General features: G+C 49.0%; 1 protein-coding gene across 1 annotated transcript in view; it reads right to left on the bottom strand.

Moving 5' to 3' along the window:
- Positions 1 to 27,167, bottom strand: part of Myo5c (myosin VC) — a 71,654-nt gene that overhangs the window by 31,408 nt on the left and 13,079 nt on the right. The window contains exons 3-17 of the mRNA XM_029543842.1: positions 26,966 to 27,131; positions 25,908 to 26,052; positions 22,606 to 22,762; positions 21,978 to 22,121; positions 20,949 to 21,030; positions 19,919 to 20,026; positions 16,717 to 16,823; positions 14,362 to 14,627; positions 10,351 to 10,432; positions 9,518 to 9,658; positions 6,561 to 6,686; positions 5,672 to 5,755; positions 3,207 to 3,341; positions 2,487 to 2,584; positions 1,108 to 1,194 (exon numbers count right to left, since the gene is read on the bottom strand). Coding sequence (XP_029399702.1) covers positions 1,108 to 1,194; positions 2,487 to 2,584; positions 3,207 to 3,341; positions 5,672 to 5,755; positions 6,561 to 6,686; positions 9,518 to 9,658; positions 10,351 to 10,432; positions 14,362 to 14,627; positions 16,717 to 16,823; positions 19,919 to 20,026; positions 20,949 to 21,030; positions 21,978 to 22,121; positions 22,606 to 22,762; positions 25,908 to 26,052; positions 26,966 to 27,131 — 1,928 coding nt within the window. The remainder of the gene's footprint in view (positions 1 to 1,107; positions 1,195 to 2,486; positions 2,585 to 3,206; positions 3,342 to 5,671; positions 5,756 to 6,560; positions 6,687 to 9,517; positions 9,659 to 10,350; positions 10,433 to 14,361; positions 14,628 to 16,716; positions 16,824 to 19,918; positions 20,027 to 20,948; positions 21,031 to 21,977; positions 22,122 to 22,605; positions 22,763 to 25,907; positions 26,053 to 26,965; positions 27,132 to 27,167) is intronic.

Genomic DNA, 27,167 nt, shown 5'->3' with positions numbered 1-27,167 from the left:
TGTCCTGACAAGTCAGTTGGGAATCAGCAGCGGCAGCTGAGGATGGGGGCCTGGGGTGCTGGTAGCTTCTAAGATACACACAACACTTGTGTCACAGTTTGGGCATTGCATATTTTCCCAAAGACTCAGATGTGGAAGGCTAGGTCCTTAGTGCAGAGTTCAGAGGCGAGACTATTGAAAGAGACTGAATCGTGAGGGTTCTGGTCTAACGAATGGATTAGCCCAAGGGTGGAGTCTGAGTTTGATGCTACTGGGCAGGGGGTGGAAACTAGGAAGGATACAGGACTGAGTTGGAGGCAGTAGCTCACTGTGGGTGTGGCTTTGTCCTTGGCTACTTTTTATCCCTTTGACGCCTCCTGTCATCAGTGAGGTGAGCCACTGTGGTCCACGATGCTGAGCCCAGAAACCACAGAGCCAAATGGCCATGGACTACAACTGTTGGCACCATAAGCCAAAATAGAGGCATCTCTCTTGTCTCCTTGGGGATTTTGTCACAGTAAAGAAAGATGGGTATTTCTCACCTGTCCCTCTCCCGCCATAGCGCACCTGACAAAATGCAAAGCATGCAAAATTTTTTGCCACTACACCCTCGGTTCTCAGCAAACACTCGACAACTGTCAGGTCCGAAGTGGACCTCCCAAAAGGCAGTGCCATTGATGGTGTCTTAAGGGACAGCCTGGGCTCAGCTCGGGCTGGACTCTGATTGGGGAAACAAAAGGATGGCTACCAGCTATCGGGCAAACAAAAACTTAAACTCAGTGTTCCTCAGAAATCTTGTGAAGCAGCTTTCTGATGTCAGGAAAGGCCATTACTTCCAGTATCTGCCCCCTACAGGCAACCATCTCCCATAAAGGGCATCCAGTTCCTGTTTAACTCAACCAAGTCTGCAACAGATAAAGTCCCTACACTAGCCCCTGCGCTATTTGGTCTACACCCACCTCCCATGTACCTCACACACGCATGCACACACGCACACATTTGATTCCCCAAACACACACACCACACATCACACCAGTTTGATTCCTCCCCCCCCCCCAAATAAACTTTCTACCAATGGGTGTGGTCCCCTTTGGTGGCTTTTCTATGTCCTCACTCACAACAACCTACCTGGAAGGGTAGCTCTGGGCGCTGATTCGAATCGTTTCTAAAACGCCACAGGCTCGCAGCTGCTGGACAATCCGCTTGGAGTCAAACCTTAAAGTAATTTCATAATGTGTTAAGGCCTTGTAGGTACAGAATGATGGACACCATGCGCACAGGGAGACCTGGACTTCAGGCTCCTGGGCAGCAGGATTCAGCCCCATTGTCCCTTCACCCACAACACACATACAGAGCACCAGACTCATGGACAGAATGTTCTGGAATAGCCTCTCTGTGAAACAGTCTAGAAGCTGGGGGTGTAGGTAGGTAGGGGAAGGAGGTCTGGGGGTGGGTGATGGGAAAAAGGCTGCTTTGTGGGGGAAAATACATACCAACCAGGTAAAAAGATGTGTGGGCAGCAACATTCTAGCCCCCATCCAATGGAGGAATGCCCTTTACAACGTACCCTACAGTAGCCTGGGCACAGGTCTAACACTGTTGGTAGTCCACAGACACAAACCCACAGACACACGTGCTCCCTTACACACGCAGGGAGGCTGGGTTCTGGGTTTCTTGGCTTGCAGTTATTTCAAGCTCAGCCCTGGAGATGATGTGGTCTAACCAGAGAGGTAGTGCTAATTTGTAAAAAGCAACCCTGCTTGAGTCGTTAAAGGACTCAGAAACAGGAAAGTTCATGGGGAATCTCAGAAAACTCCGGAATCTTGGTGATTTGAGTGAGAAAAGACTCCACAGGCTGTGGGCTCTCTCTCTCTCTCTCTCTCTCTCTCTCTCTCTCTCTCTCTCTCTCTCTCTCNCTCNCTCNCTCCCTCCCTCCCTCCCTCCCTCCCTCCCTCCCTTCCTTTCTTTGTTTTTTTGAGACAAGGTTTCTCTGTGTAGCCCTGGCTGTCCTGGAACTCACTCTGTAGACCAGGCTCATCTCAAACTCAGAAATCCGCCTGCCTCTGCCTTTCAAGTACTAGGATTAAAGGCGTGCGCCACCACTGCCAGACTCCACTTAGTCCCCAGTTGTAGCCTGTTTGGGAAGGTTATGGATCCTTTAGAAGTTGGAGTCTTGCTGGAGGAAGCACACACACACAGTGTGTGTGTGTGTGTGTGTGTGTGTGTGTGTGTGTGTGTGTGTGTGTGTTGGGGGGGACAGGGGGAGTGCTTTGAGAGTCCGTAGCTTTGGCCCATTTCCAATTAGCTTTCTCTGCTTCCTGCATGTGAATGGAGATTCGAGATCTTAGTTTCTTGCTCTGGCTGCCTGCTGCTTTGCCACCTCCTCCGCCATTAGAGAGAGTCTCCCTCTGGAACCATTAGCCCAGAGCTTTCTTCCTTAAGTTGCCTTTGGTCACGATAGAATGTCACTTTTGCAGGGCTTTCCTTTCTGAGACAGGAATACTTACTCAAAGGGCATTTTCTCATCATTGGGCTTGATGCACCGGACATAGTGGGGTGTGGTGGCATTGAGGGTTTCCATGAGCAAGTACAGAGAGCTTCGGAACTAGGAAGCAAGGCCAGAGGTCAGAGGTTACTCTGAAACAACATGTCTTATTGCAAGACAAATAAAGATAAGAAGAGGTAACTCTGGGGCTGGAGAGATGGCTCAGTCATTAAGAGTACTTGGGGCTCTACTGAAAGATCTACTTGGTCCCAGCACCCACACTGGGTGGTTCACAGATGCCTGAAACTCTAGGTCCAAGGGATCTAACACCCTTTGCTGGCCTCTGTGTGTACCTGTGTATACTCTACCCTGACACACACACACACACACACACACACACACACCTATACACATGAAGAAAAGTTTTAAACATTCTTTCAAATGAAGAGGTAACTCCACACAAGCATCTGTCAAGGCAGGCTCCCCACTGTGACTATGGGTTACAGGTGCACCCTACCTGACCAGGATTCCCCGGCAGCAGAAAACTAATATATCATAAGACTATTCACGGAAAGGCAGGGGGCACTGGCATGTGCTAAACTGAAGTTAGGAGTTTAACAGATGGTTTGGAAAGAGGCCTGTTGTCTGAAGCCAGGCCTGGGCTGTGGGTCTCATGGTCGTCTGGCTCCCTGGAGCCTAGCCTTACTGACCACCTCCCACCTCCCACTTTGCTCCAGTGTACCTTGTTCCCAACAGTGGTCCGGAAGTGCTTGGTGTTCGGCTTGATGACCTGCTTTGCAGATTTAACTGTGATCATCGCCCCAAAGGGAGAAGACGGAACAGGGCTTTCTTGAAAAAAGGTGGCGCAGAGATGAAACTGGAAGGGAACAGGGAGAATCTTAGTATCGCCACCAGCACAGACCAAATACACAGTCATGACAGCTATCTCAATGAGAGGGTCCAGGTGACGGCCCCAGCCACCTCTGCCGTTGTATAGGGAGGGCCTCCTGGGTGGCGATGCGCATGGCTTCCTGGGACTGGGAGAGAGAGGACAGCCATGCCAGTGTCTGTGTGCATGCACTTCTCCATCTGGAGAAGAGAAGAGACATCTCCTGCCCCTACCGGGCCCTTTGGCTCAGCTTCAGAGTCCAGCATCCTCTCTCTGCAGATCCAAGCCCCACTTATAAATCAAGGCCGTTAGAGCGTCATCCGGCCACACCCTGCTTACAATGTTGGACCCATATCCCGATATCTATGTGCACATGTGGATGCTTTTATGTATAGTGTGTGTGCTCATGTGTGTGAACGCGCATGTACATATGCAACACATGCATATAGAAGCCAAAGGACAATCTTAGGTGTTGCACCTCAAGAACGCTGTCTATCCTTATTTTTAAGACAGGGCCTCTCACAGAGCGTTGGAGCTTACCCAAATCAGAATACAGGAAGACCAGTAAAATCCCTGTTCCTGTCTCCCCACTTGCTGGGGTTATGTGTGTGTACCACTGTGACCGGCATTTTCACGAGGGTTCTGGGCTTCAGATTCAAGCTCTCATTATTATACGGCAAGCACCTACTGACAGAGCTAGCGTCTCAGATCCCTTTGGGTTTTGAGGCAGGGTCTCACTGTATAGCCCTGGCTGACCTACACCTTGTTATGAATGTCTAGCCCAGGCTGGCCTTGGTCCTGCCTCTGCTCTCGCATCTTTATTTGCTCCTCTTCTGAGGCATCTATACTCTGCCGTGCATCAGTCGTGTCAAGTGTCTGTCTTCTGTTACTCTTCATTCTCTTAGAGTGGCTAACGGCCTCAAAGCAGGGCCCTGTGCCCTCGGGCAGCGACTGAGTCTGGAGTTCCCACCTGTCAGGAGACAGACTCAGTCTGTGAGCCACCTTCCAGACGGGACCCTAGGGTAAGCTTGGGGCTAAGTAACCAGCAAAGGAAGTTAACTGATTCACCAAGTTTCACCACGGATGCTCCCCAAGCCACCTCCCTGAGTACTGCATTTGTGGATACTCATCAGGGCTATTGCCTGGGCTCCTTTAGGGAACTGTCAAAGGATGTGAGCACTTTAAGTAGGAGACTGGATCTTCTGAGAGAGGGAAATAAATGTAGACCAAATGACTACAAAACCAAGGCCTATCTGTGAAGTATCTTCTCAAAGTTTTTATCAGGAAAGGTTTGAAGTGGGAAAGAAAACGGCCACAAGGCATTCATCTGGGGATAATGTTCATCACACCACATTCTAGATTCTAGAACCCGATGCCCAAAGCCACACTCACTATCCTTGGTTTGATTTTCTTCCTTCCTCCCTCCCTCCCTCCCTCCCTCTCCCTCCCTCTCCCTCCCTCCCTCCCTCCTTCCCTCCCTCCCTTTCCTTTTGGTATGTGTGTGCTGGTGTGTGCGCGCGTGTGTATGCACTGACATTGGCTGTGTCTTCAGTCATTCATTGCCTTACATTTTGAGATGAGACCTCCCACTGAACCTCTGGAACTTGGCAACTTGGCTACTCCAGCTGGTCAACAAGCCCCAGACCTCTGCCTGTCTCTGCCTCCACAGTGCTGGGACTACAGGCAAGTGGGGGTTTTGTTGTTGTCGTTTTGTTTTGTTTTGTGTTTTGTTTTTTATTTGACATGGGTGCTGAAGATCAAACTTAAGTCCCTGTGCTTGGTGAGGCAGCCATTTCACTCACTGACATCTCCCCAGCTCCTTCATTTTGGATTTCTTTTGAGTGTCGTGGGACGCTCACACTGCTTGTGTATGTGCGAAGGGACATGCCTGTCACTAGAATTTGGGTGCCCCTGAGAAGACCTTGTTCATCAGGCATGGTCACTGCTGTATCCCCGGAAGTGAGGGACTCCACGGTCTGACCCCGAGCTAGTCCCACACTCCTGTGAGTCAGTGAAGGAGCCAACTGTGACCTGTGCTTTCCCAGCCGGCCAGCTGTGTTAACTGTCCCCCTTCTGTCATCTGCATGGGTACAACTGACAATTTTTCAGATGCTAAAACACTTTACCCCCAATTCTAAAACAGATAAAATGTGGTGCATGGATATACTGGAATTCTATTCAACTGGGAAAAAGAAGGAAATGAAAAACACCACTTGGAGGTGCCATTGTTGCCCAGTAGCTCCTTTCTCTCCAGCTCTACCCTTCCTTGTGTGAGCTTCACAATGAGCAACAGCCTGCACCCCGGGGACCCTGCCGACCTTGCTTGCTCTGAGGATCTCAACCAGCATGTCATAGACAGTGTCTCTATTCTTCTCCAGGAACCCTTCACATTGGTACTCCACCTGCGCAGAGAGAGGCCAGAGCACAAGCATCAGGTACAAGCCCGGTTCTTCTCTCCCCTTCTTTTCCTTGTAGTATATGGGATCAACCCCAGGGCTTTAGATGCACTAAGCATGAATTCTACCAGAAATAAACTCAATTTGGACTACAGAAAGATTTCTGGTGTTTAGATATAAGCCAGCATTGCTCAGGAACTTGTGAGTCAAGTTTTGTTCCCTCAGAGAAAAGTCTGCTGAGCGATCAATTGCCTCAGTTTACCTGTCCTGTGGTGTTGGAGCTGGCTTCCGACACAAACCCGCAGGCCTGCTCCAGTTCACCAGAGATACTTCTAGGATGTATTCCACTAGGAAGCATCTCCCCCAGATACTTGTTCTTATACCGGCTCTTCTCTTCTAGTCCTGCTCTTTCTATCTTGCTATATCACCTCTCTCTCTCTCTTGCTATTTTCTTGCTCTCTATCTACTATTCCCTCTTGCTATCTATCCACTATCTCCCTTCTCTCCATGTTAGTCCTGGGCATGCCTAGCCTGCTTCCTTTTCTGCTCTGGACTCTTCCAGGTGCCTCTGGATTTTTCTCTCTCTTTTACCTGCAGTAAAACACCTTCCCCTAATGGATTACAGATGTGTGTCACCATGCCCGGTTTGTCTTACAAAGGGATCTAGAGATCGAACGCAGGTCCTCATGCTTGTAAGCCAGACACCTTACTGACCAGTTGTCTCCCCAGCTCCCCTCAGTGGGACTGGAATCCAACCACACCAGAAAAGTTCTGACCTGGGTATGGCACATTGGTCAAGATGTCACTGTACCTTGTCAGCAAAATGTTGGATGACGAAGGATGAGTTTGACATTCTAGGCTTCTCGAATAATGAGTTCTTGTTGACAAAATTGTTATACAGCTTTTGAAGCCAGTTTTCATCGGTGCCATGAGGCAGCTGGAAGAGAAAGCAAGGAAATCTCAGGTATGGACATGAGATGAAAGATGTCCAGAGGGAGGGAAGAAGCTGATTTGGGGGCACCAAGGTCATCTGCTGCCTCAGGAGGCCACTGCAAGTCAGGGGACCTTCTTCCTCTAGGCCAGTGGTTCTCAACCTTCCTGATGTTTTGACCCTTTAATTCATGTTGTGGTAACCGCCAATCATAAAATTACCTTTGTTGCTACTTTAAAACTGTAATTTTTCTATTGTTATGAATTGTAATGTAAACATTTGTGTTTTCCAATGGCCTTAGGCAACTCTTGTGAAAGGGTTGTTCAACTCCCCCCAAAGGGGTCACAACCCACAGGTTGAGAACCACTGCTCTAAGCAATTCTAAACATTCCTGTATCTTTGACTTTATTAATCTGTATACATTTTTATTATGAACAAACATATGAAATATTATCACAGTAGTTAAATGGCTACACCACTGTCATGTCTTGGGATTGAGGACTTGCATAAACCAGAATAGGCAGTATTTTATTCTTCTTCTCACAGGAGCTTCCAAGTTCAGGGATAGAGGAGCAGGATGGGACCCTGACTCCATTCCCAGCAGAACGAGAAGGACAACACCAGGTTTGTGTCCTCCCTACCCCCATCTCAGAGGAAAATAGATTTTATCTGGGTTTCCTGCCTCCCATAACCAAGGCCATACTTCCTCCAGCTAAGCTCCTTGAAAAACCTGTTTCTAATGCTGGCGTTTAAACACCACTAGTTAAACTCAACCCAAACAGGGTAAATCCCATACTCCACTGTGGCTCGGTGACTTCCAGGTCACCTCCAGGACTTACAAGTACGTGAAGTCTACCTTAACCTCAATACTCTGGCCTCTAGAAAATTCTAGAACACTGGCTTGATGCCTGCAAGGGCTGGTGCTTAGGTGGTGCTGGAAAAGGTGACCAGGAAGAACCGTGGAGCCAAGAATTCCAGGAAGGACCCACAGAGAAGTGGTCATTTTATTGTGTATAAAAATGAGGACGTGATTTGCTACAAGGTATGGCTGAGGGGAAGGTTTTTATTGTAGATATGAGGTAAGAGCGGAGCCAGAGGCATCTTGAAGAGTCCCAAGCAGGTAGAGAAAATAGTAGACAGAATATGGCTAGCAGACTGAAGCAGGCCGAGAGAGAGAGAGAGAGAGAGAGAGAGAGAGAGAGAGAGAGAGAGAGAGAGAGAGAGAGAGAGAAGAGTGAGAGGGGACGAGAAGAGAGGACCAAGAGAGAAGTGCTAGAGAGAGGGTCAAGAGAGAGGGGGTCAAGAGCTGAAATGGATTGAGAAGCTGGGGAAGGGAAGTCTGTGAGCTAGAGATGGTTAGGACGGGTGGGGGTGGGGGTGGGGGTGGAGGTGGAGGGGTGGGGATGGAGGGGTGGGGGTGGGGTGGGGGTGAGGAGAGCTGAGGGGAGCCCACAGGGACGGAATGAACCTGGAGGCCTGCATGCATTTTGGTATGCTAACAGGTGCCGCCTTTAACTGTTTGGTTTCCTTTGGACCTGACATAGTGTATCATTATTTTTAAGCAAATAAATCTTTGGGTGGGGAGGGGTGTCGGAAGCTACCGCTGCAAGCCCATTCACACCCTCCAGGGGATTGTTTGTTCTTGGGGCGCAGTGCTGGGTTGACCCACCTTTAAGTGACACTCCTCCCAAAGGGCACAAGTTAGCCAAACTCCTAGGGGTTCTCTGGAATCACGTGGTGTTGACACTCCCTCCCCCTCCGGGTGACTCACACTAAACACGGGGTGGAGCCATTCACTGCATGCCCCATACATCTGTCTGCATGCTGGCCTCCAAGATAACCTCCTTGCTCCATGTCACCCTGGGGGTTGTGCCTGGTACCAGGACAAATGGCTACCTGAGGTGCCTGTTTGGCATTTCCAAGCCATCAGTTGCCCCCAGTCCCTGCTCACTAGTACCTGCTGCAGGCCATCCTGGCTGGCACACCCGCCCCATACTCTCCATCTCTCCATCTCCTGGGTTTCACTGCCTTCCGTCAGCTGTTCTTGCCTATTCCCCAGCCCTTTTGGCTACATGGCCTCTTGGTCTCTCAGTTCTTGACTCCTCTCTGTCCCTACTCTTTTTCCTCTCTTGCCCCATCTCTCCTCTCATGTCCCAGTTCAGTCTGGACCCTTCCGGATGCCTCTGGTTGTTCTTTCCCTCATATCTTCTAATAACATTTCAAATCCCAGACAAACGGCTGGAGTGCCTATTTAACTTAGCAAAGGGGACCTGGCTGCTGGGTTCACTCTGCATCCCTCAGTCCCTACCTGTTCCAAGGCCCTCCTGGATGGCCAACCCTGCCCCGTAGGAGGCTGGGTTACCCTTCTCTATGTAATCTAACCATTTTGGTTACCCGCTCTCTTTGTACCTTTGGGGCCTCCTGGCTTGCAGTACCTGGTTCCCCTGCTCTCCCCTCTCCTTTACCCTCCCCCGCTCGTCACACGGGCCCAGCTCATGGTCAGGTCTACTCTGGACTCTCCCAGATGTCCTTGGCTCTGGCTGTGCTCTCGCGCATATCTATAATAAATTCTCCCCTACCGTACTCAGGAGCCGCCAGATTCCCTTTTTCCCTATATCTTTTATTCATTCACGTGCAATAAACCTCCCCCTCCACCATACGCAGGAGTGTCATGCCCCCAGGGTTCAAGGTCCACATGAGTGTCTCAGATTTAATATCCAACCAAATGAGTAAGACATCTGGCTTTTCATATACAGCTCCAAGAGGGCCGCTCGGCGGTGTGAGCATCCGGAGCTACTCAGACGCTGAAAAAGAAGCCCAGTTACTCTGTCAGTTACCAAGCACTCTTCATCCAGCAACTCCAAAATGCCCATCTTTGCCTCGATCAGGTCAATAACAGGTTGGTTGTCATAGAAGTCGATCAGTGTCCAGGGGATGTCCTCTTTCATGTATTCCTCTTGCTCAAGTTTAAAGACGTGCTGGGGACCCCAGAGATAAGGCAGACATTAGACAACGTTAAAGAGACACGAAGGGCTTGATGCAAGCCTAGAAGGTGCAGATGAAGGTCTGCTCTGTGATCAGGAAGACCCTGGAACACTGCCCATGCCCCCTCCCCAGGACAGAGCCACCAAGATGTCTCCTGTGGGTCTGGCTGTCACCCTAACACCATCCCGAGTGAATTCTCCACTTCCAGTAGTATGTCAGGCCTGGGCCAACAAGTGTCACCACCAACACAGCTCCCTGAGCCCCAGTGGCTGTGGGCCACTGCTGCTCTCTGGGGACAAAAGCAGCTTCCTTAGCCTGAATCAGCCCAGCCAGGGCAGGGCAGCCACAGAGGTGGTCGGCTAGGTAGGCAGTGTGTGAAACCTATGCTAGAATCCAGGGTTTTAGGGAGGCTCCTCCTGGAGGATGAAGGAAACAGGTGACAGATGAGGAGGAAAGTGTCACAAGTTGTTCCAAAAAGGAAGTCAAAGATGGTGGTGCAGTTTCAAGATATAGCCACAGAGCGGCATAGCAACTCAATGTATAGCTCTAACTATCAGGAACATTTTTAAAATTTATCAACCCATGCATGCTTGGACTTCTGAATGAGGAACCAGAAAAGGCTCATGCCCAAGTCATGCACGCAGAGGGCTGAGCATCGGGCCCAGGAAGACCAAAGGTCACCTACCAGGTTAAACTGCTGCTGTAGCTTTTCATTAGCGTAATTGATGCAGAACTGTTCAAAGCTGTTTACATCAAAGGTCTCAAAACTGAAACACAGTTGAACAAATTAAAATGAAAGCAAGCCCAGAACCTAGATGCTCATTGTAGCTCAATGTATGTGTGTGCGCGCGTGCGTTTAACAATTCCATAGCTTAAGAGTTTTGCTATGTTTTTGGCAAGTTTAAACTACTTCAAAGCTGCTTGCTGGTTCCTTCTAAGCTGACAATCAGTGGACAAACTACCCTTTCCCCCACTGGTTGTCTCCTGCAACAAATCTGACTGTACGCGATTCTCTCCCCAAGCCAGACATTAGAGCAGACCTGTCTAAAGCAAGCGGCATATTGATTAACCCATATAACACAGGTGTCAGCATTACTGTCCTCCCTCTACAGAATGGAAAATGGCTGAGGGGTGAGCTCCACTTCTCAGGGCATAGCACTGAGTCTGATGGGCAGTAATGCTTGAGCTTTCAATGGGAGAACACTCTCTCTCCTCTCTCTCTCTCTGACCATCCAGGGGCCAGTCAGGACAACTCTGCCCTCCCCAGGCTGGCTTTCAGAGTTCCTGGAACAAAACTCTAAGGTCATTTAATATCTCAGCCCAGCAGGAAGCCACACACATCCCTGCCTGGTCTTCAGGCTTTAATAGCTGTCTCTAGGGTTACCCAGGAGACTGACTTGTAAACTCAAGATCCTGGAGCAGTCGGGCAGAATACAAAGATGGGGACTGGCTGGTTATTGCACAGCAGCGAGCCCCCTGGGGCCCGTGATAAACAGGACTGTCTTAAGGACCAGCCTCACTTAGCTCTTGCCAGCAGTGGCCACACGTGAGCCTAGGCCAGGATTTCACATTAGCTGATTCTCACAAGGAGGCTGCAGTGCACATTTTACTACAGTGTACACTGACTCCTCGGGCGGGCGGGGGGTGGGGGGGTGGGGGAAGGGGGAGCGGGGGCAGGAGGTGGGGAGCGGGGATGAGCATCCTGCAGGGAGGAAGCCTTTAGAGATGCAGGCCTTTGTGTGCCTCACTTCTCTTTGCTCTAACTCTGCCTCAGGTGGGGGATTAATATAACATCATCATCATCATTGTTTCAGGAAGGGTCAGAGTCCAAGAAGCCATGGTGAGACCCAGGGGACAGTAAATGGTACCCAAAAGGCAGCTTGCATCCCCATCTTCCACCCTCCTCTCCATGCCCAAGGCTTTGTCCCTTGTGGCTCTGGTCTTATGGGGGTCACTGCCCTACCATAGGTTCCCGGACAGCTCTAGCTCCAGGGTGACCATTTATCATTCTTTGTATCATTCACGCACCAGAAGTGGAAGCCGGCTTGGACCTGGGAGGGACCAGACCAGGGCACACTGTCAAACAATGATCCTTTGTAGGTACTGTGAGCTGAAGTTTAAAACCCAGGGAACTGTGGCTTAAGATGCCAGAGGTCTGTGACAGTGGTTTGCACCAAGACCAGGGCTTAAGGCTCAAGATGGCTTGGTGACTTCTTCCATCTGACTGTCCGATAGTCCTGCAGGAGAGGTTCTCTGTGCTCTGAAAACGTGACATTAGAGTGCTACAGAGGCTAGCCCAGAGGTCTAACCTCAGATCCAGGCACTTCCAAGCCTGGTCCAAAGAACGTAAGCGCAGGATAGTCTGGGACATCAAAAATAAAAATTCTCCTTCACTTTGCACTTTGAACCTCAAAGCTCCCAGCTGCAGTGTTATCTGTGTTAAAGGATGCTAACTTTTCTTGGCAGCCATTGTCATGTCCAGGTTAAGCTGAGCTCAGTTCTTTCAGAAGGCACGATACATGTTAGGACCCGGATGAACCCAGAGGCCACAGTGCTAGGAAGTGATTCACCCTGGGCCACAAGAGCTGCCACTTAGAGTGGAGCTGTGAATTCGTGGACCATTTTCATAACCACTGTCCAAGAGTTTCATTTCCCAACTAGAAATTTTAATGGACTCTGACAAGTTTTTAAATGTGAAAACACTTTTATCATATAGTAGGCTGCTCAGCTGCAAGACCCAAGTTCTTCATTACAGTGGCCTGGAACTCTGTGGATCTGAATCCCGTCTCCCATCCTAATACTCATGCACACATGCACACGCACACACACATGTACACTCATGCACACATGTGTGTGTGCACACATGTGTGCACATTCTTGATTTCTCTCACAGTAATCACCCTGACTTCTTTGCCTCCTTCACCAGTAAAATGACGCCCCAGAAGGTAGGGACCTTCCATCACACAGTGCCTGGCAAGTACTTATTTGTTAGGTAAAAGCATAAACAAGTGGCTCTGTAGGTAACAGCACGGACTGTTAATGCAGAGGGACAGAGTTCAGTTCCCAGTACCCATGTTGAGTGGCTCACAGTTGCCTGTAACTCCAGTGACAGGGATAGGACGCCCTCTGCTGGACTCTATGGGTACTGCACTCATACATGCACAAACTGACGTGTACACACATACACATATTTATAAAAATAAATCATTAAAAAAAATGAAGAAATATATCCCTAAGCTAAGAAGTCTGCTATTTTTAAAGGCAAGTTCTGGAAAATACAGCAAACGCTTCCCACCTCAATGTAAGATTTTTTTAAACCAGGCTACTCTTTTCCAATTTTATTCAATTTTTTACTGGTTACTCAAATTATTTCTTGGGATGAGATAAGGTAAATAATTTACTAGCCTAACCCAGTCCTGTATTAGCATTTTCATACTGTTGCTAGGTTTTCTTGTGAGCCATAAGTAATCAGCTAAAATCTATATTAAACAGTCACTCCCTTCAGTATCTCCCCTCAACACCTGGAACAGGTATTGGAACAGCTGGCTCTACCTGAGTGAAAAGTTGAAGGACTGTCCCTCCCTCTGTGTGAAGGCCCAGTGCCCTCCCTCCGTGTGGGGGAGAGCCCCTAATTGATGGAAAGCATCAAGCCTTTCCTGGGACAATCTTCCCAGTGTCGTGCGGAGAAGGTAGAGTGGTCCCGAGAGAGTGGCAGGAACGGGGACAGGAGGGGGGTTCTGACAACCAGAAAGCCCCCTGGCATCACCTCCATGCCAGCTTCCACCCTGCCTTCGGCAAGCACCTTCAACAGGAGCTGGACCCGGGATCAGAAAAGCGCGACACAGCAGAGAGAAAGATGGAGCCAAACTCCAAAGTGGCCCAAGCTTTGCGATGTTTGAAGAAGGGGTGGGGTGACCCGAGCCCTTATCTCTCAGGAAAGGACAGGAAGGCAGGTGTGTGAGGACACTGAGCAGTAATAACTGGCACTTCCCCTGGGGAACAGGAGGGGATGGCAGGGCTCAGGACCTCAGGGGCCTGTAGGGGACCTACATGGCCCACATCCCCCTGCCAAGGGACCTGGTGTGAACAGCTTAATTCTTCCAAGCCTTGGTTGTTATCTCTCTAACGTGGGGGTGCTTCCAGGTGGCTTGAAGACCAAGAAGCCACCTACCACAGGACCTGTCCGTCACACAGTGAGGTTTGGTGGCCATGATTAGCTTAGCATTTACTGTATACAAGTGCTACTGTATGTGGCTATACACGTACGCACATGGAAGGCAGGGGTCGATGTTGGGTATCTCCCACCATTCCTCTCAGCCTAACTTTTTGAGACAGGGTCTTTAGTGGAACTTAGAGCCCATCAGGTATGCTATGCTGGCCATCCTCTGCCTCCCCTGTGCTTTGCTGTGCCTGGCTTTTTACATGAATGATGTGGTCCAAACGTAAACTGTTTGTATAGCAGGCATTTTGCCGGCTAAGAAATCTCCCTAGTCCTGGTTTGTCATTTATTCAACGCACACTCTACATACAGAAAGGACACCGTGACCCAGGAGCGATATTTAACATCTCTACATTCAACAAAGAAAAATAAAATCATCTTCAAAACAAGCAAGACAAGTGGAAGGGTACAACTTAAAAACAGTGGGGCGCTTGACATTTAAAGGAGGAAAGGCAGGCAGGCAGAAGAGAATCTTACCCATAAATGTCCAAAACACCAATAAAAGTGTGCTGCTTGCCTGAGAAGTGCAGCGCCTGGTTGATTTGCTCGACAATGTAGTCGAACAGGTGAGCGTAGATCTTTTTGGCCAGCGCGTCCCTGGCGTTGATGGCCTGAGACCTGGTCATGGGCTTTACTACTGTTTCTGAGGAGGTCACAATTTTTCTGTTGCACAGCCACTGAGCCACTTTGCTGGTCTCCAGGCCCAAGAGCTCACAGAACACCTTCAGGTGACTGTCATCCTCCTTCAAGAAACAAACACAAGCCCTATCAGGGTCACCCAGCCATCCAAAGTTAATACCGCCCCCCTCTGGCCAAGTCTGTCCAAGACTGAGTGAGATATTCAGGCCTTGTGATTGAAACTAAGGCCGGAGTAGAGCCGGAGGCTGTGGTGACACCCTCCCTGCTGCAGTGATGCCTAGAGGCCTGGCTGTGTCTTTCTGAGTCTCTTCACTCTGGCTGTGGAAGCCAGCGGGCCTGTTCCATCCATCTATCCAACCACGCCCCCTCTTCCACACCTCTCTGACTTCTCCAGCCATACGCTGTCAGCATAGGATTGTACACCAACCCTGTGGCCAGCTAATGTGGCCAGGATTCCCTTAGGTGAGCCCTGGAAGGGATTGTTACCAGATAGACCTGGGAGGAGTTCCTAGCCTGAGCTAACTTCTCAGCTGACATCAGAGCCGATGGAGGAGGCTCCTGAATATACAAAATGACTTCTCGCTTCTTGAGTCTGAACATGAGAGATGCTGCACTGGCCTGCAGAGGTGGGGATAGGGGATGCTATCTGCCTTAACCAGCATGCACTGCCTCCAGCGCTTGCCACTTGGCTGGGGAGCATGGTTCCATGTGACTGCACACATCATCCTTCCTCCCAAGATAGGACTATCACAGTGACTGCTCTTTAAATGCTCAGAAAGTGGAGGGAAAAAGATGTAACCCCCAAGTGGCCCCGCCTCCTCCTTGCTCTTCACCTCACCCTTCCTGCCGCAGCCACAACCCTGACACAAAGGCATAGCCCTTCCTCCTGGCCCTGCCTGACATCCTCTCTGGGGAAGGGATTGGCAGAGCCTTTCTGTCTAAGAAAGGACCAAACACCTAAAGTCAAAACACTGAGTTCGAGGAGCTTCTCTGCGAGGAAGGGGAAACCCAAAGGCAGCAGCCAGTGGACTTTTAGGAGAGCTTCACCAAAATTCAGTTTGTTTGACATTCTAAGCTCCCGACATAAATGAATTATATGTTGTACCAAAGTCAGGGTCAAAATGATAGGGCTCCATTTTTCCTAAAGTCTTCGCTGGGGCTGGAGAGAAGACCCAGCAGTTAAGAGCACTGGCTGCTCTTCGGGGCAATGGAGGGCTGAGTATCAGGACCCACATAGCAGCTCACCACTGTCTGTCGTTCCAGTTCCAGGGGAGCTGACACTCTCTACCAGCCTCCTGGGCAGCAGGCATGCAAGGGGTGCACTCATGCACATAAAATTTAATAATTTTTTTTTTTTTTAAAAAGAGTCTTAGACTTCTTTCCTAAGATCCTGCCGCAATGGCAAACCTGGTGCGACAGTGCTCAGGGTGACTGGGTGGGAACCATGTTTACTCTATGGGAGTTTGGCAGGAAAGGGTCAGAGCCACAACCACATGATACTCAGCTCTCCCAATATCCCAGTCATCTGAGGACAGGCAAACTCTGCAAGGCCTGGACACCGGTGGAGGGAGGGGCAGTTTTGAGTTGGAGGAGGGCAAGAAGTAGACCCCAGCCACCCGGTGCCCTGGAGAGCAGGAGAACTGTGGAGAGGAGCGAGACCCACTGCCTACCCTCAACCTATGGTAGAGAGGCTTCCCTACTTTCTCCAGACCACACCCCCCTGTGAGGTCAGGACTTCCTGTTCCCTGTTCCCTCTGATGGTGTTGCACAGAGCTTACAACAATCCCTGGCACAGTGGGCTCCATAGATGTTGCTGAATAAAAGAACACATAGCACAGCCCCCAACACACACACACACATTCACACACACATTCATGGGACACACATGCATGCACACATTCACACACACACACATTCATGGCACACACACGCATACATGCACACACACACATGCACACTCACACATTCACAAACCCATTCATGGCACACGCATGCACACACACACTCACGGCATGCATGCACTGTGACAAGGGAATAAGACAACCCCTGGAAAGCTTTCTTCCTCGTTCCTGTTAAACCAGCCTGTCTAGCAGGTCCAAGCATGGCTGGTCTCAACCGTGGCGGCCAGTGAGCCATGAACGGTGCCCCACTGACCTTCACACCCAGGAAGCGCAAAGTGAACATGAATCTTACACTGACTGAAGACCTCTCGTTGCCCACCGTGGTGACCTGCACATTGCCCAGGTGTAGGATGGCAGCTACGATCTTAAAAACATCCATCTGAAAATCTTTCTTGAATCCTGGAAAGTAAACATTCTCCGAGTCAAGGCACTGCCATTCTCCTACGTCCTACAGCTCCTGGAGGCTTCTAAGACTCCCTAGTTGCAGTGCCAGGAGTTGGGGCAGGGGTATGAAGTGGACTTTTCTTGGGACAGGGGTGTGAAGTGAGCTTTTTTGGGATGGGGTGTGAAGTGAGGTTTCATGGAACAGGTGTGTGAAGGGAGCTTGTCACGAGACAAAGGTTTGGAGTGGGCTTTTCATGGGACAGGGGTATAAAACAGAGGTTTCATGGGGCAGGGGTGTGAAGTGAGCTTTTCATGGGGTAGGAGTGTGAAGTGGACTTAGTGACAAGCTCTTCACAGTTCCTATCCTAGATAAGAATGCGGCAGTTGAGGGGGAAGGATGGGGGGGTGCAGGAAGTGTTTCCTTTCTCCTTGGCTGCTGGAGAGTTCAACTTGTATCTGGGGCTGAGGGTGTAGTTCAGTTGGTAGAGTGCTTGCCTGGCATGCAGGGGACCCTGGGCTTTATTCCTAGCATCACACTGACGGGGCATAGTGGAGCATTTCTGTAACTGAGGCATTCGGGAGGTGGGGGCAGGAGAATTAGAAGTTCAAGATCACCCTATGTATCAAGTTTAAGGCCAGGCTGGGCTACATGAGACCCTGTCTCAAAGGAAAACAACAAAACGCAGAACCAAACAACAGCAAAGAAAGACAACTCCTGTTAAGCATCCATTTTAAGTGAGACTAGGCACTGGTATAGTTTATATACTTAATTTAAAGGTTTTCTTTTTCTCTTTGCTCATAAGCTCCCAGAATCCTTCTTAAGGTGAGATGACATTTGTCCCCCCAGTCCCCACAGACCAATCCCTGTGGATCAAGGCAATGGGCTCTTGTGCCCTTGAGTCTCTCTGCAGTGTCTGATTAAAGGAAAGCTTTAGAAGGAGAGAAAGGGGGGCAGGGCAGAAGAAAAAGGGACAAGTGGGGGAAGATGACAACAGTAACCACGACAATGAAGGCAGTGTGGTAACTATGGCAACAAAGATGCTGGTGACCAATAGGAAGAGCAGGAGGAGCAGGCGGCAGAGGGGGGATGAGCAGTAGGTGGAGCAGAAGGATGCTCTGAGCATGTCTTCCCCAGCTCCTCTGTGCAGTGTGGCCCTCAATCTCCTTTCAGGCTCATAGAACAACAATGAGCAGGAAGAATTCAAGAATGTTCTCCCACTTGTCCTGGGTCCCTGCTGTCTCTGTTGGTTTGTCTGACCTCATTCACAGTCTCTGTGTTGGTCTAGTCATAAATAAACTCTCCCCCTCTCTCCCTAACCCTGTTTTGACTTTGTCACATAATACCTCTGGGATCTTGACTGATGCGTGTGGAATAGAGGGAACTGGCCCATTTCCTGGTGCCAAAAATAAACTAAGCCAGCAGCTTAGGGCTGCACGTCCGGCTGCCAGCTGTGAACTGCACTGTGCTGATCAGGATGCGGCCATGCGTGTTTGCGGCACTCCTGTGAGCGTGGGGGAGACGCTGGGGTCCTTTTCCCATCACTGTCCATCACATGTCCCTCTGGTTCATGCTGGGTGGAGACCAGAATGGAGGTTAGCGCCGCCCTCGCTGTCCAGCAAGCCAGCAGGCCCCGAGTGCCAGAGAACAGTAGTTGTCACGTAAACTTTCCATGGAGGAAACCTGGGGTTCTGGGTTCCCTGGGAGGCAGGTTTCTAAGTCATCTCAATACCATGCCAATTTTCTGCTTCAAAGATGAAAGACACCAGACCAAAAGTACATAGAGCCTTGTGTATGAAAGTATTTAGTTTGCAAGTTGAGTGACAGCTGAGCCTTGGCAAGTCAGCAGGTGGCTGATGTGACAAATGACTGAGTGACTGAGAAAGGCCAAGGAAACCACAGAACCAGGGGCACTCCACTAGCGTTCTGTGATCTTTAACCAAGTCTCGGGACCATGAGGTCTTTCAGAGTCAAAAACGTGTAGCCTCACTGTACGAGATCCAGCTGTGGGGCATTTTCTCAATTAGTGATCAAGGGGGGAGGGCCCCTTGTGGGTGGTGCTATCTCTGGGCTGGTAGTCTTGGGTTCTATAAGAGAGCAGGCTGAGCAAGCCAGAGGAAGCAAGCCACTAAGTAACATCCCTCCATGGCTTCTGCATCAGCTCCTGCTTCCTGACCTGCTTGAGTTCCAGTCCCGACTTCCTTTGGTGATGAATAGCAATGTGGAAGTGTAAGCTGAATAAACCCTTTCCTCCCCAACTTGCTTCTTGGTCATGATGTTTGTGAAGGAATAGGTACCCTGACCAAGACACTCACCCACACTGTATGTGAACAAACTTTAAACCTCAGAGAGTCACCGTCTGTCCTGAGACAACATTACTCTTAAATACCACATTGGCTGGAATCAGAAACCAGGGATTGAGTGTGCAGGTCCCATCCCTGGAGTCTGGGTATGGACTTGTTGGCATAGACCAAGGGTCACAACAACTGCCAGCAACATGATCATTGTAAGACAGGAAGGGCCGCAGAAAGGCAGAAACAGGCAGCGATCTCTATCTGTGTCTAATATGGCAGTGCCCAGAAAAATCGAGGAGAGAGCCACTCTCAGGGCTTGAGCAGGTCTGCACAGACGTGGGCAGAAGCTGCTCTGTTGGAAACAACAGATCCCATCCCAGTCACTACCTGAGGCGTTTGACACCTCACACAGCCCAGTAGTGGCTCTCACCATTACTAGCCCTAGGAGATGTTTCTCTGTACACTATTGGGAACTGTGTCTACAACTCTATGCTTATGTGCGGGACTGGGTCTGGGTAGAGCTAAGTCAGTGCCGGAGGTCAATCACGATCTTTATTTTAAAATTGTATTTGTTTTATGTGTATGTGTGTTGGCCTCCTTGTATCTGAACCCGTGAGTGCCTGGTGCCCTCGGAGTTCAGAAGACAAATCTCCTTACTTGTTACTGGAGGTAGAGGTGGCTGTGAGCTGCCCACTGGGTGCTGGGAATCAAACCCAGGTCTCCTGGAAGGGCAGCCAGGTGTGTTCACAACCACCTTACCCTGCCGCCAAGTCATGTTCTTATGTCCTCAGAGTGTGTATCACCTTGGTGTCCCTTACCCAGTAGCGTGAAGGTCTTCTGGGTCTCCACCATGTCGGCTCTGTCATTGACACCCTCAATGACAGTGTTACCCCCCATCCTTGTGTAGTTGAATTCTTCTGCACTCCCTGGAACCAAAAAGGACAATTAACCCCACCCACAACTCAGAAATCGGACACACATGGTTTGCAGGGTCACTTTGCCCCGCATCCCAGTACTAAGTTCCAGGCTAGCTTGAGTTACATCACAAAATCCTGTCCAAGAGAGGGGGAGAGATGGGGGTGGAGAGAAGGAAGGAACAAGAAAGGAAGTTCACACTTAATGGGCTCTATTAAACACTTTACAAGGATATCATAGAAACCGAAGTTGAGAGTCAGGAAAACAAAGGCCCCTCATTCAGGGTTCCTCATTGGACAGTGAAGCAGGGCCTTCAAGGCAGGGCTGACCCTAAAGCTCTGGTTTTAGCTCCTCACACTTCTGGGATTCTAGGCATGTGCAGCACGCTTTGTACTTGCCCGGCTGGGGAATGAGCTGGGGCTTCATGCATGCCAGCCAGGCACTGGACTGGGATTGCCCAGCCCGTTCTCCCTCTTCCTCCCCCCCCCTCTTTCAGACAGAGTTTCATTATGTAGTCCTAGGTAACCTATAAATAGCTAAGTAGACCAGGTTAGTCTTGAACTTGTGGTGATCTTCCTGCCTCTGTTTTCTGAGTTTTGAGACCATCAATGTATGGTGCTACAGTTGGCCAAATTGATTTTTTTAATGCATTCATTAAGACCGTCCTATGTTTTTAGACAACATATATTTTTTTTCAAGACAGGGTTTCCTCTGTGTAGCCTTGGCTGTCCTGGAACTCACTCTGTAGACCAGCCTGGTCTTGGACCCAGAGATCTGCCTGCCTCTGCTCCCTAAGTGCTGGGATTAAAGGTGCACACCCAGCTGACAAAGTTGTTTTTTTTTTTTTTAAGTTATATTATAATAAGGAAGAAATTAACTAAGAATTGAAATGCCTTCAGAAAAAGAGAATTTCACGTGCCTTCAACCACGTACCCAGTTTAAGGTGTTTAAATTCTGACTGCTGTGCGGATGCACAAAGCTGGTAGAAGATGTGGTAATTCCGTTCATTTTCTGACTGTAAAACAAAACAAAACAAAACAAATCTCAAATTACTCAAACCCTTTACCAATGAAAATGCCAGGGTTCCAACTAGAGGCCCCTAGATACCAGTCTGGATGGACACTTAGGATCACTGTGGCCAGCTCACAGCTGGCTGACCTTGTCACCGATGAGCAAGAACTGGGCCCCAGAGATGACCTTCAAGTAGACAGCCCAGGACACTATTACATGGAGATATTCTGTGCAAAGGCATGGGCTCGTTCTTATAAGCAGAAAGTTCTGAGATATCATTGGGCCGTTCAAGGTTTCCTGTTGCTCTGACTAATGCATTTTAAGAAGTTTCTCCATTTTATTCACGGTTAAGCCTTTCACCCCCCACCCCTAACCCCCACCCCAGTTCTAATGTCCTCTCTCACCAAGAGGAAAGCCGGGTTGGCGGCCCTGCCTGCTTCAGTGTTCATGTTTGAGAAAGATAGGGCAGATTTTTCAACTATAAGGGTTTTCTTTTCTCCCCAATCCAAAAACCAGTAACCTTTATCCTCAGTTCTCACGAGACCACAGCTAACATCAACTTTTGCTTTTAAAAGAAAGAACAGGTAAAGAACCCCAAGAGGGAAGGAAAGCCCCCCAAGAGGAAAGGAAAGCCCGCCAGACCAGATCCTTCTGGCTGCAGACGCCACGGGGGTCCCATGGGTCTGAGTACATAAGCAGTATTTAGAGCTAGGGACAAGGAGGTTTAAGACTTTTAAAAAATTACCTTTTAAGAAGATTTATTTATTTATGTATGTGAGTACACTGTTGTTCTCTTCAGACACACCAGAAGAGGGCATCAGATCCCACTACAGATGGTTGTGAGCCGCCATGAGGTTGCTGGGAATTGAACTCATGACCTCTAGAGGAGCAGGCAGTGCTCCTAACCATTGAACCATCTTTCCAGCCCCAGTTTAACACCTCCCTTCTCACCTGAAAGACAACTCTGGACTTCTCCAGGAGGTAGGTTCTCATATTGGCGCCAATGATCTGGTTTCTCTCATCAAAGCTGATCTCTGTGTATTTCCCAAACCGACTGCTGTTGTCATTGCGGGTGGTCTTGGCATTTCCAACAGCCTAGAACACACAGGGTTCAGAATTACGGGAGTGTTGACCAGTGACACCCTTTGTCACTTAAGGATGCTGGGCAGGTTAGTGGAGAAGCTTGGAGCTGGAGAAGAGCAGCCTGGCTCCCTGAAGGAGCACGGATTCTGGGCTTTACAGCCCTGGGGTCCATTTTTGCTGTCTGTAGAATGCTGTAAAAGTTAGCTTACTTTTTCATGTCTCCTACTTGCAATATGGAAACGTATGTATCTTGCTGTTGTGGACTGAATGTGCCTTCCCACATCCACATTTCTTTTAAAAAGTACTTTATGTGTGTGTGTGACAACATGCACACACAGAACTTGTATTCCTGTTCTTGCCACCCTCATTCCTTGGGTCTTTAAGGGAAGAAGTTTCATCAACAACATAGCTCATGCACAGAGCTCCCTCCCTCCCCGCCCCCATCCCCTGCACCTCCAGCCCTCAGCATCTCCTTCTTCAGTGGTGCTGTGCCTACCTCAGTTATGGGATTGGATGCAAGGACTTTATCCTCCACATGGGCATTGCTGCTCGATTTGCTGACGGTAGCAAAGTACCTCATGGCGTAGCGTGCGGAGACAGTCTTACCGGCTCCTGATTCTCCACTCACGATTATGGACTGATTTCTATTGTTCCTAAAAACAACACAGGAGAGAGGCACTGAGATGTACTAAGAAAGCTTAACTTCTCTCCATTAAAAAGGCAACGTAACAAGACCTGTCTCTGAAGAGGATGAGAGTAGGAGGTAGCGAGAGGTGGTTTGGCCAGTATGGTGATTTCCTACCATGCATGAAGCCCCGGGTTTGACCCTCAGTTCTCCATAAGCCAGGCTTGGTGGTGCACTGAGGAAGTGGAGGCAGGAGAATTTGAAGTTCAAGGTCATCCTCAGCTACATAGGATATTAGAGGCCAACCTGGGCTACCAGAGACCTTGTCTTAGAACAAACAGAGAAACAAAAAGAACAATGGCAACAATGACGACAACAAAGCAAAACAAAAGGCTGTATCATTTTCATTTGTCTATCGTCTATCTATCTATCTATCTATCTATCTATCTATCTATCTATCTATCTATCTTTTATCTGTCTATCTATCTACCTTCTATCTATCTAGTCTATCATCTATTTACCTATCTACCTTCTACCTATCTACCTAATCTATCATCTATCTACCTATCTTCTATCTAATCTATCATCCATCTATCTACCTTTTATCTATCTATCTATCTATCTATCTATCTATCTATCTATCCTACCATCTATCTACCTATCTATCATCTATCTATCCATGTATCTATCTATCTATCTATCTATCTATCTATCTATCTATCTATCTATCATCTATAATCATCTATGTGTGTATGTATGTATGTATGTATGTNTGTATGTATGTGTGTGTGTCTGGCTGTCTAATTTAGAAAATGGGATGTTAACAAACTGCCCCAGGGGTCCAAATATTCAATGAACTTCCTTCTAGCTTTTTAAAATTTGTGGCCACAGAGAACACACAGTGTTTCCTGCTCTGACCTTTGTCTTTTTGTGTTGAGGTTCCCAATATCGTGGCCAAGGTTATCAACCACTAGAAGGGTGTGGCTTTACAGTCAAAACTGTGACTAAGATAGACCACACTGAAAAGATTCAGAGCAAGATCAGCCAAGGGAGAAACCATGGTGGGAAGACATAGGAAACGGGTGCAGACTTCCCATGAGTTTTCCTCATCGTGCCATAATGGCTACATTCCCGACTCAGAGAATGGATCTCATGGGCTGTAAGAAGTTCTGTTTATCTGGAACCCACACACCAGGGGCTCTGTGCCTGCCCTCTGCTTCTCGAAGGTCTGGGAGTTCAGCCTCCCAGGAGGAGAACAGGGCCTCAACATCAAACACACTGCTTAGACAAAGTGTAAGCTTAGGTACCAAGAGCCATGCTTACAGGAGATAGACTGAATTGCCCCGGAATTGGCCAGGCTCAGACTAGCTTCCCAAAGAGGTTCTCAGGACAGCTTCCTCAAGCCCCAGTAGCAACTTCCGCAAATCCTACTGATATTATTTTAAGAGCAACGATTCAAAATATATTTGGGGGACATATGTGTTCTGTAAGCCTACACATTGTTACATAATGAAGATATTTTAAAAATAATGCTGCATGTTTTTCAAGTCATAGGAATATGGTGGCATACTGCTGACGTGGGATCGGCACCGCTTAGGTGGTAGACACTGGGCGAACACTTTACATTAGTTCTCTGTATGCCTCACAAAAGTCCTGTGGCACACTTAGCAACTTCACAGTTGTATGAGTCTGGGATTCTGTGTCATGAAAGTTTGCCGTGGGGCACAGTACACTTCTCAAAAAGGAGGAAAGGAAGACCCTAGAAAGGTTGCAGACAAGAGTCACTCAAGAGAGGCAGATGACTCAGTCCAGCATCAAGCCAGTCCACCACGAGCCCATTTTATCTTCAGTTCACTCATCCCAGTGACACGGATTCAAGCTGGGAACTGACATAGCCCTGCAGTTCCACTGACCTCACACTGATGATGGCCAAACTGTCACATCAGAATATCTGCCAGGGGTTTCTGGGAGGTCTTCAGAAGCCAGAAAGTCCCAGAAGCAGGATACGCTATGATTGGGAGCAATCTTACTGCAATTCAGACATCCACCCTTTCTTCCTTCTTGGGAACATTGTGAGAGGCTGAGCTACTGGCATAGTCAAAGGGTAGGCCAGCCTTATGTGGCCATGTGGGTGTGTCCCATGAACAGTGTTGCTCTGTGGGGGTTCCATTCTCTGGAGGACAGTCCCTTCTCTTAGTCCATGTGAAGTAGGGATGGAGGAGACGGCTTGACCCTGTGGATATGGGTCTCCCTTAAGGGATGGGGGCAGGGATCATTCAGTCTCTGATGACTTGAAAGAAGTGAAATTTAGCCTCAGGTTGCCCATTAGGCTTCCCTGTAGGAGAGAATCATGCCTTGTTTACTACGTCACCATGGCTCCCTTGCTCATAAGCGGAGAGCAGAAATGAGCCTGCTAGAGTCTGCCTCAGATGAAGACCATTCAGTCGCTATACCCAGAACTATGAGTCAGGTCCAGAGCCCATGCCTCGGTTTCTTATGCAAGATGGAAAGAGTGATAGCAGTACAGTGAACTTTGTAGGAGTGTGGCAAAACCTGAAGGAGACCGCTGGGCATGAAAATTCTTTTGCAAACTGTAAAGTGTTTGACAAATTTAGGATGGTGTTTTTATTCTCCAGTATCCTACAGACAAGGGCAATGGAACGACAAGAAGACAGTCATGGGAGAAATAACTTACACTTAGAATCATGAAGATCTGGGCTAAAACCCCAGCTCTCCCTTTAGCCCACTGCATATGCCAGGTAGCTGGCACTCTGGGGGTTAGGTTAGTGTGGAAAGGCATGGGTACCATGGGCTGTCCTGAGGGTACCAAGGTGATGCTTGAAGTGTGAACCCAGTGCTTTTGTAGCAAGAGGATTTTTTTTAAAGTCCAGTAGTATAATCTACAGGGTCATGTAAAAGTGAGGTGAGGACGTCAGGTTAAAATCCAATCCTGTGGCTAGAAACTGTGCTTAGCTGGCAGTGGGTTCTGCCTCCTTAAATTGGGTCAAAACCAGACCATAAACCACACACATCTCACTTTGCAGAGCCAAACTGGCTGCAGGGAAACACAGACCTGACTTCTGAGCTCAAACCAGCTTCCTTTCACTGTGAGGGCTGAGCAAAGGCAGCGAGAACAGGCAGAGCCGAGGAAGGCTGGTCTGGCAGCACACTACCTGGCCATCTGCTTGTAGGCCTCCTCTGCAACCGCAAAGATGTGTGGGTCCATGTCACCCATGTTCTGTCCGCTGTAGGCGTGGATGATGGCATCCCCATATATTGGTAGCTGTTTGTAAGGATTCATGGCCACCAAAATGATTCCTGAGGAGAGAGGTGAGGCATGGTTAGCAAACTTGCCTGGGGTTTTACCTCATCTGCTCCTTTGCGGGTGCCCTCCCCCTTGAATACACACTTCTTTTTATGTCAAACACTGGATGCAAATAGGTTATAGGGCATAATCAAGATGGCTGGCCTTTGGTTTTAGGGTTCTCCCCTATCCACGGTTGTCCTTCCAGAAGTCAGGGGATTGGGAACTTACTGCTCACCCCTCACATATTAATAGCACTTGGAGATCCATCTTTGGAGAGTTATTAACACAGATGAGGTCCCCAGGATTGGGGACCCCACAGCAGCCTCTGTGGAAGTGAGACTGGCAACTGTAAACTCACTCTGTCTCACATCAGGAAACCCGCACCAGGCGCTTAGTAGGTGCCAGCACTATGCTCTTAAACCTCCAGAGCCACGAGCCAAACTTCTGTTCTCTGTAAGTTATCTAGTCTCAGATATTCTATATTACAGCAACAGAAAATAGAAGAAGACACCCGCCCCGCCCCCCACCAGCTTTCTCCAGAAGTCCCAGTTCTTCACTAAAAGCCTTTGCTTGACTTGAGAAAGGTCACTCAGTGCTCTGAATCTGTTATCTGACAGCCACCTTCCTCTAAGGCTGTTCTGATGTCTGGATGGGGTGAGCCATGGGGAAAAGAACTGCGTTTTTGAAAGTCCCAATGTAAACGTAATAATGACAACAATGTCCCAAGAATTTAATAAGTGTGTTGGATGTGTCGAGAGACTCAGACACGAGCCCAGGGTGATCTTTCCTCGTAGTCCATCATCGTTCCCACGAGCAGTTCTCCTCACACAGACACCTCCTTTTACACACACTCTCAACACTCAGCATCGAGAGTGCTTGGGACACGCAGACCGTAGGCCTCGGGGGGTCGTACTGTATCCTTACCACTGTAGGTGTAGATGAGTTTGGACTCTGCGAAGCGGATTCTGAGATTATGCAGCACTGCAGGCTCGTGGAGGTAGCTGAGGGCTGTGAGGTCATTCTCACCCACCAGGATGTCAGGGTTCCGAAGCGGAGGCAGTGACCCTGGGTCCACAGGGTAATCCAGCTCCTATAAACAAAGACAGATGTAAACTTCTAGAAATAG

Source organism: Mus pahari, chromosome 10, assembly GCF_900095145.1.
Source record: "Mus pahari chromosome 10, PAHARI_EIJ_v1.1, whole genome shotgun sequence".
Classification (NCBI taxonomy): Eukaryota; Metazoa; Chordata; class Mammalia; order Rodentia; family Muridae; genus Mus; species Mus pahari.
The sequence above is the reverse complement of the archived record's forward strand: the minus strand, read 5'-3'. Positions and strand labels throughout refer to the sequence as shown.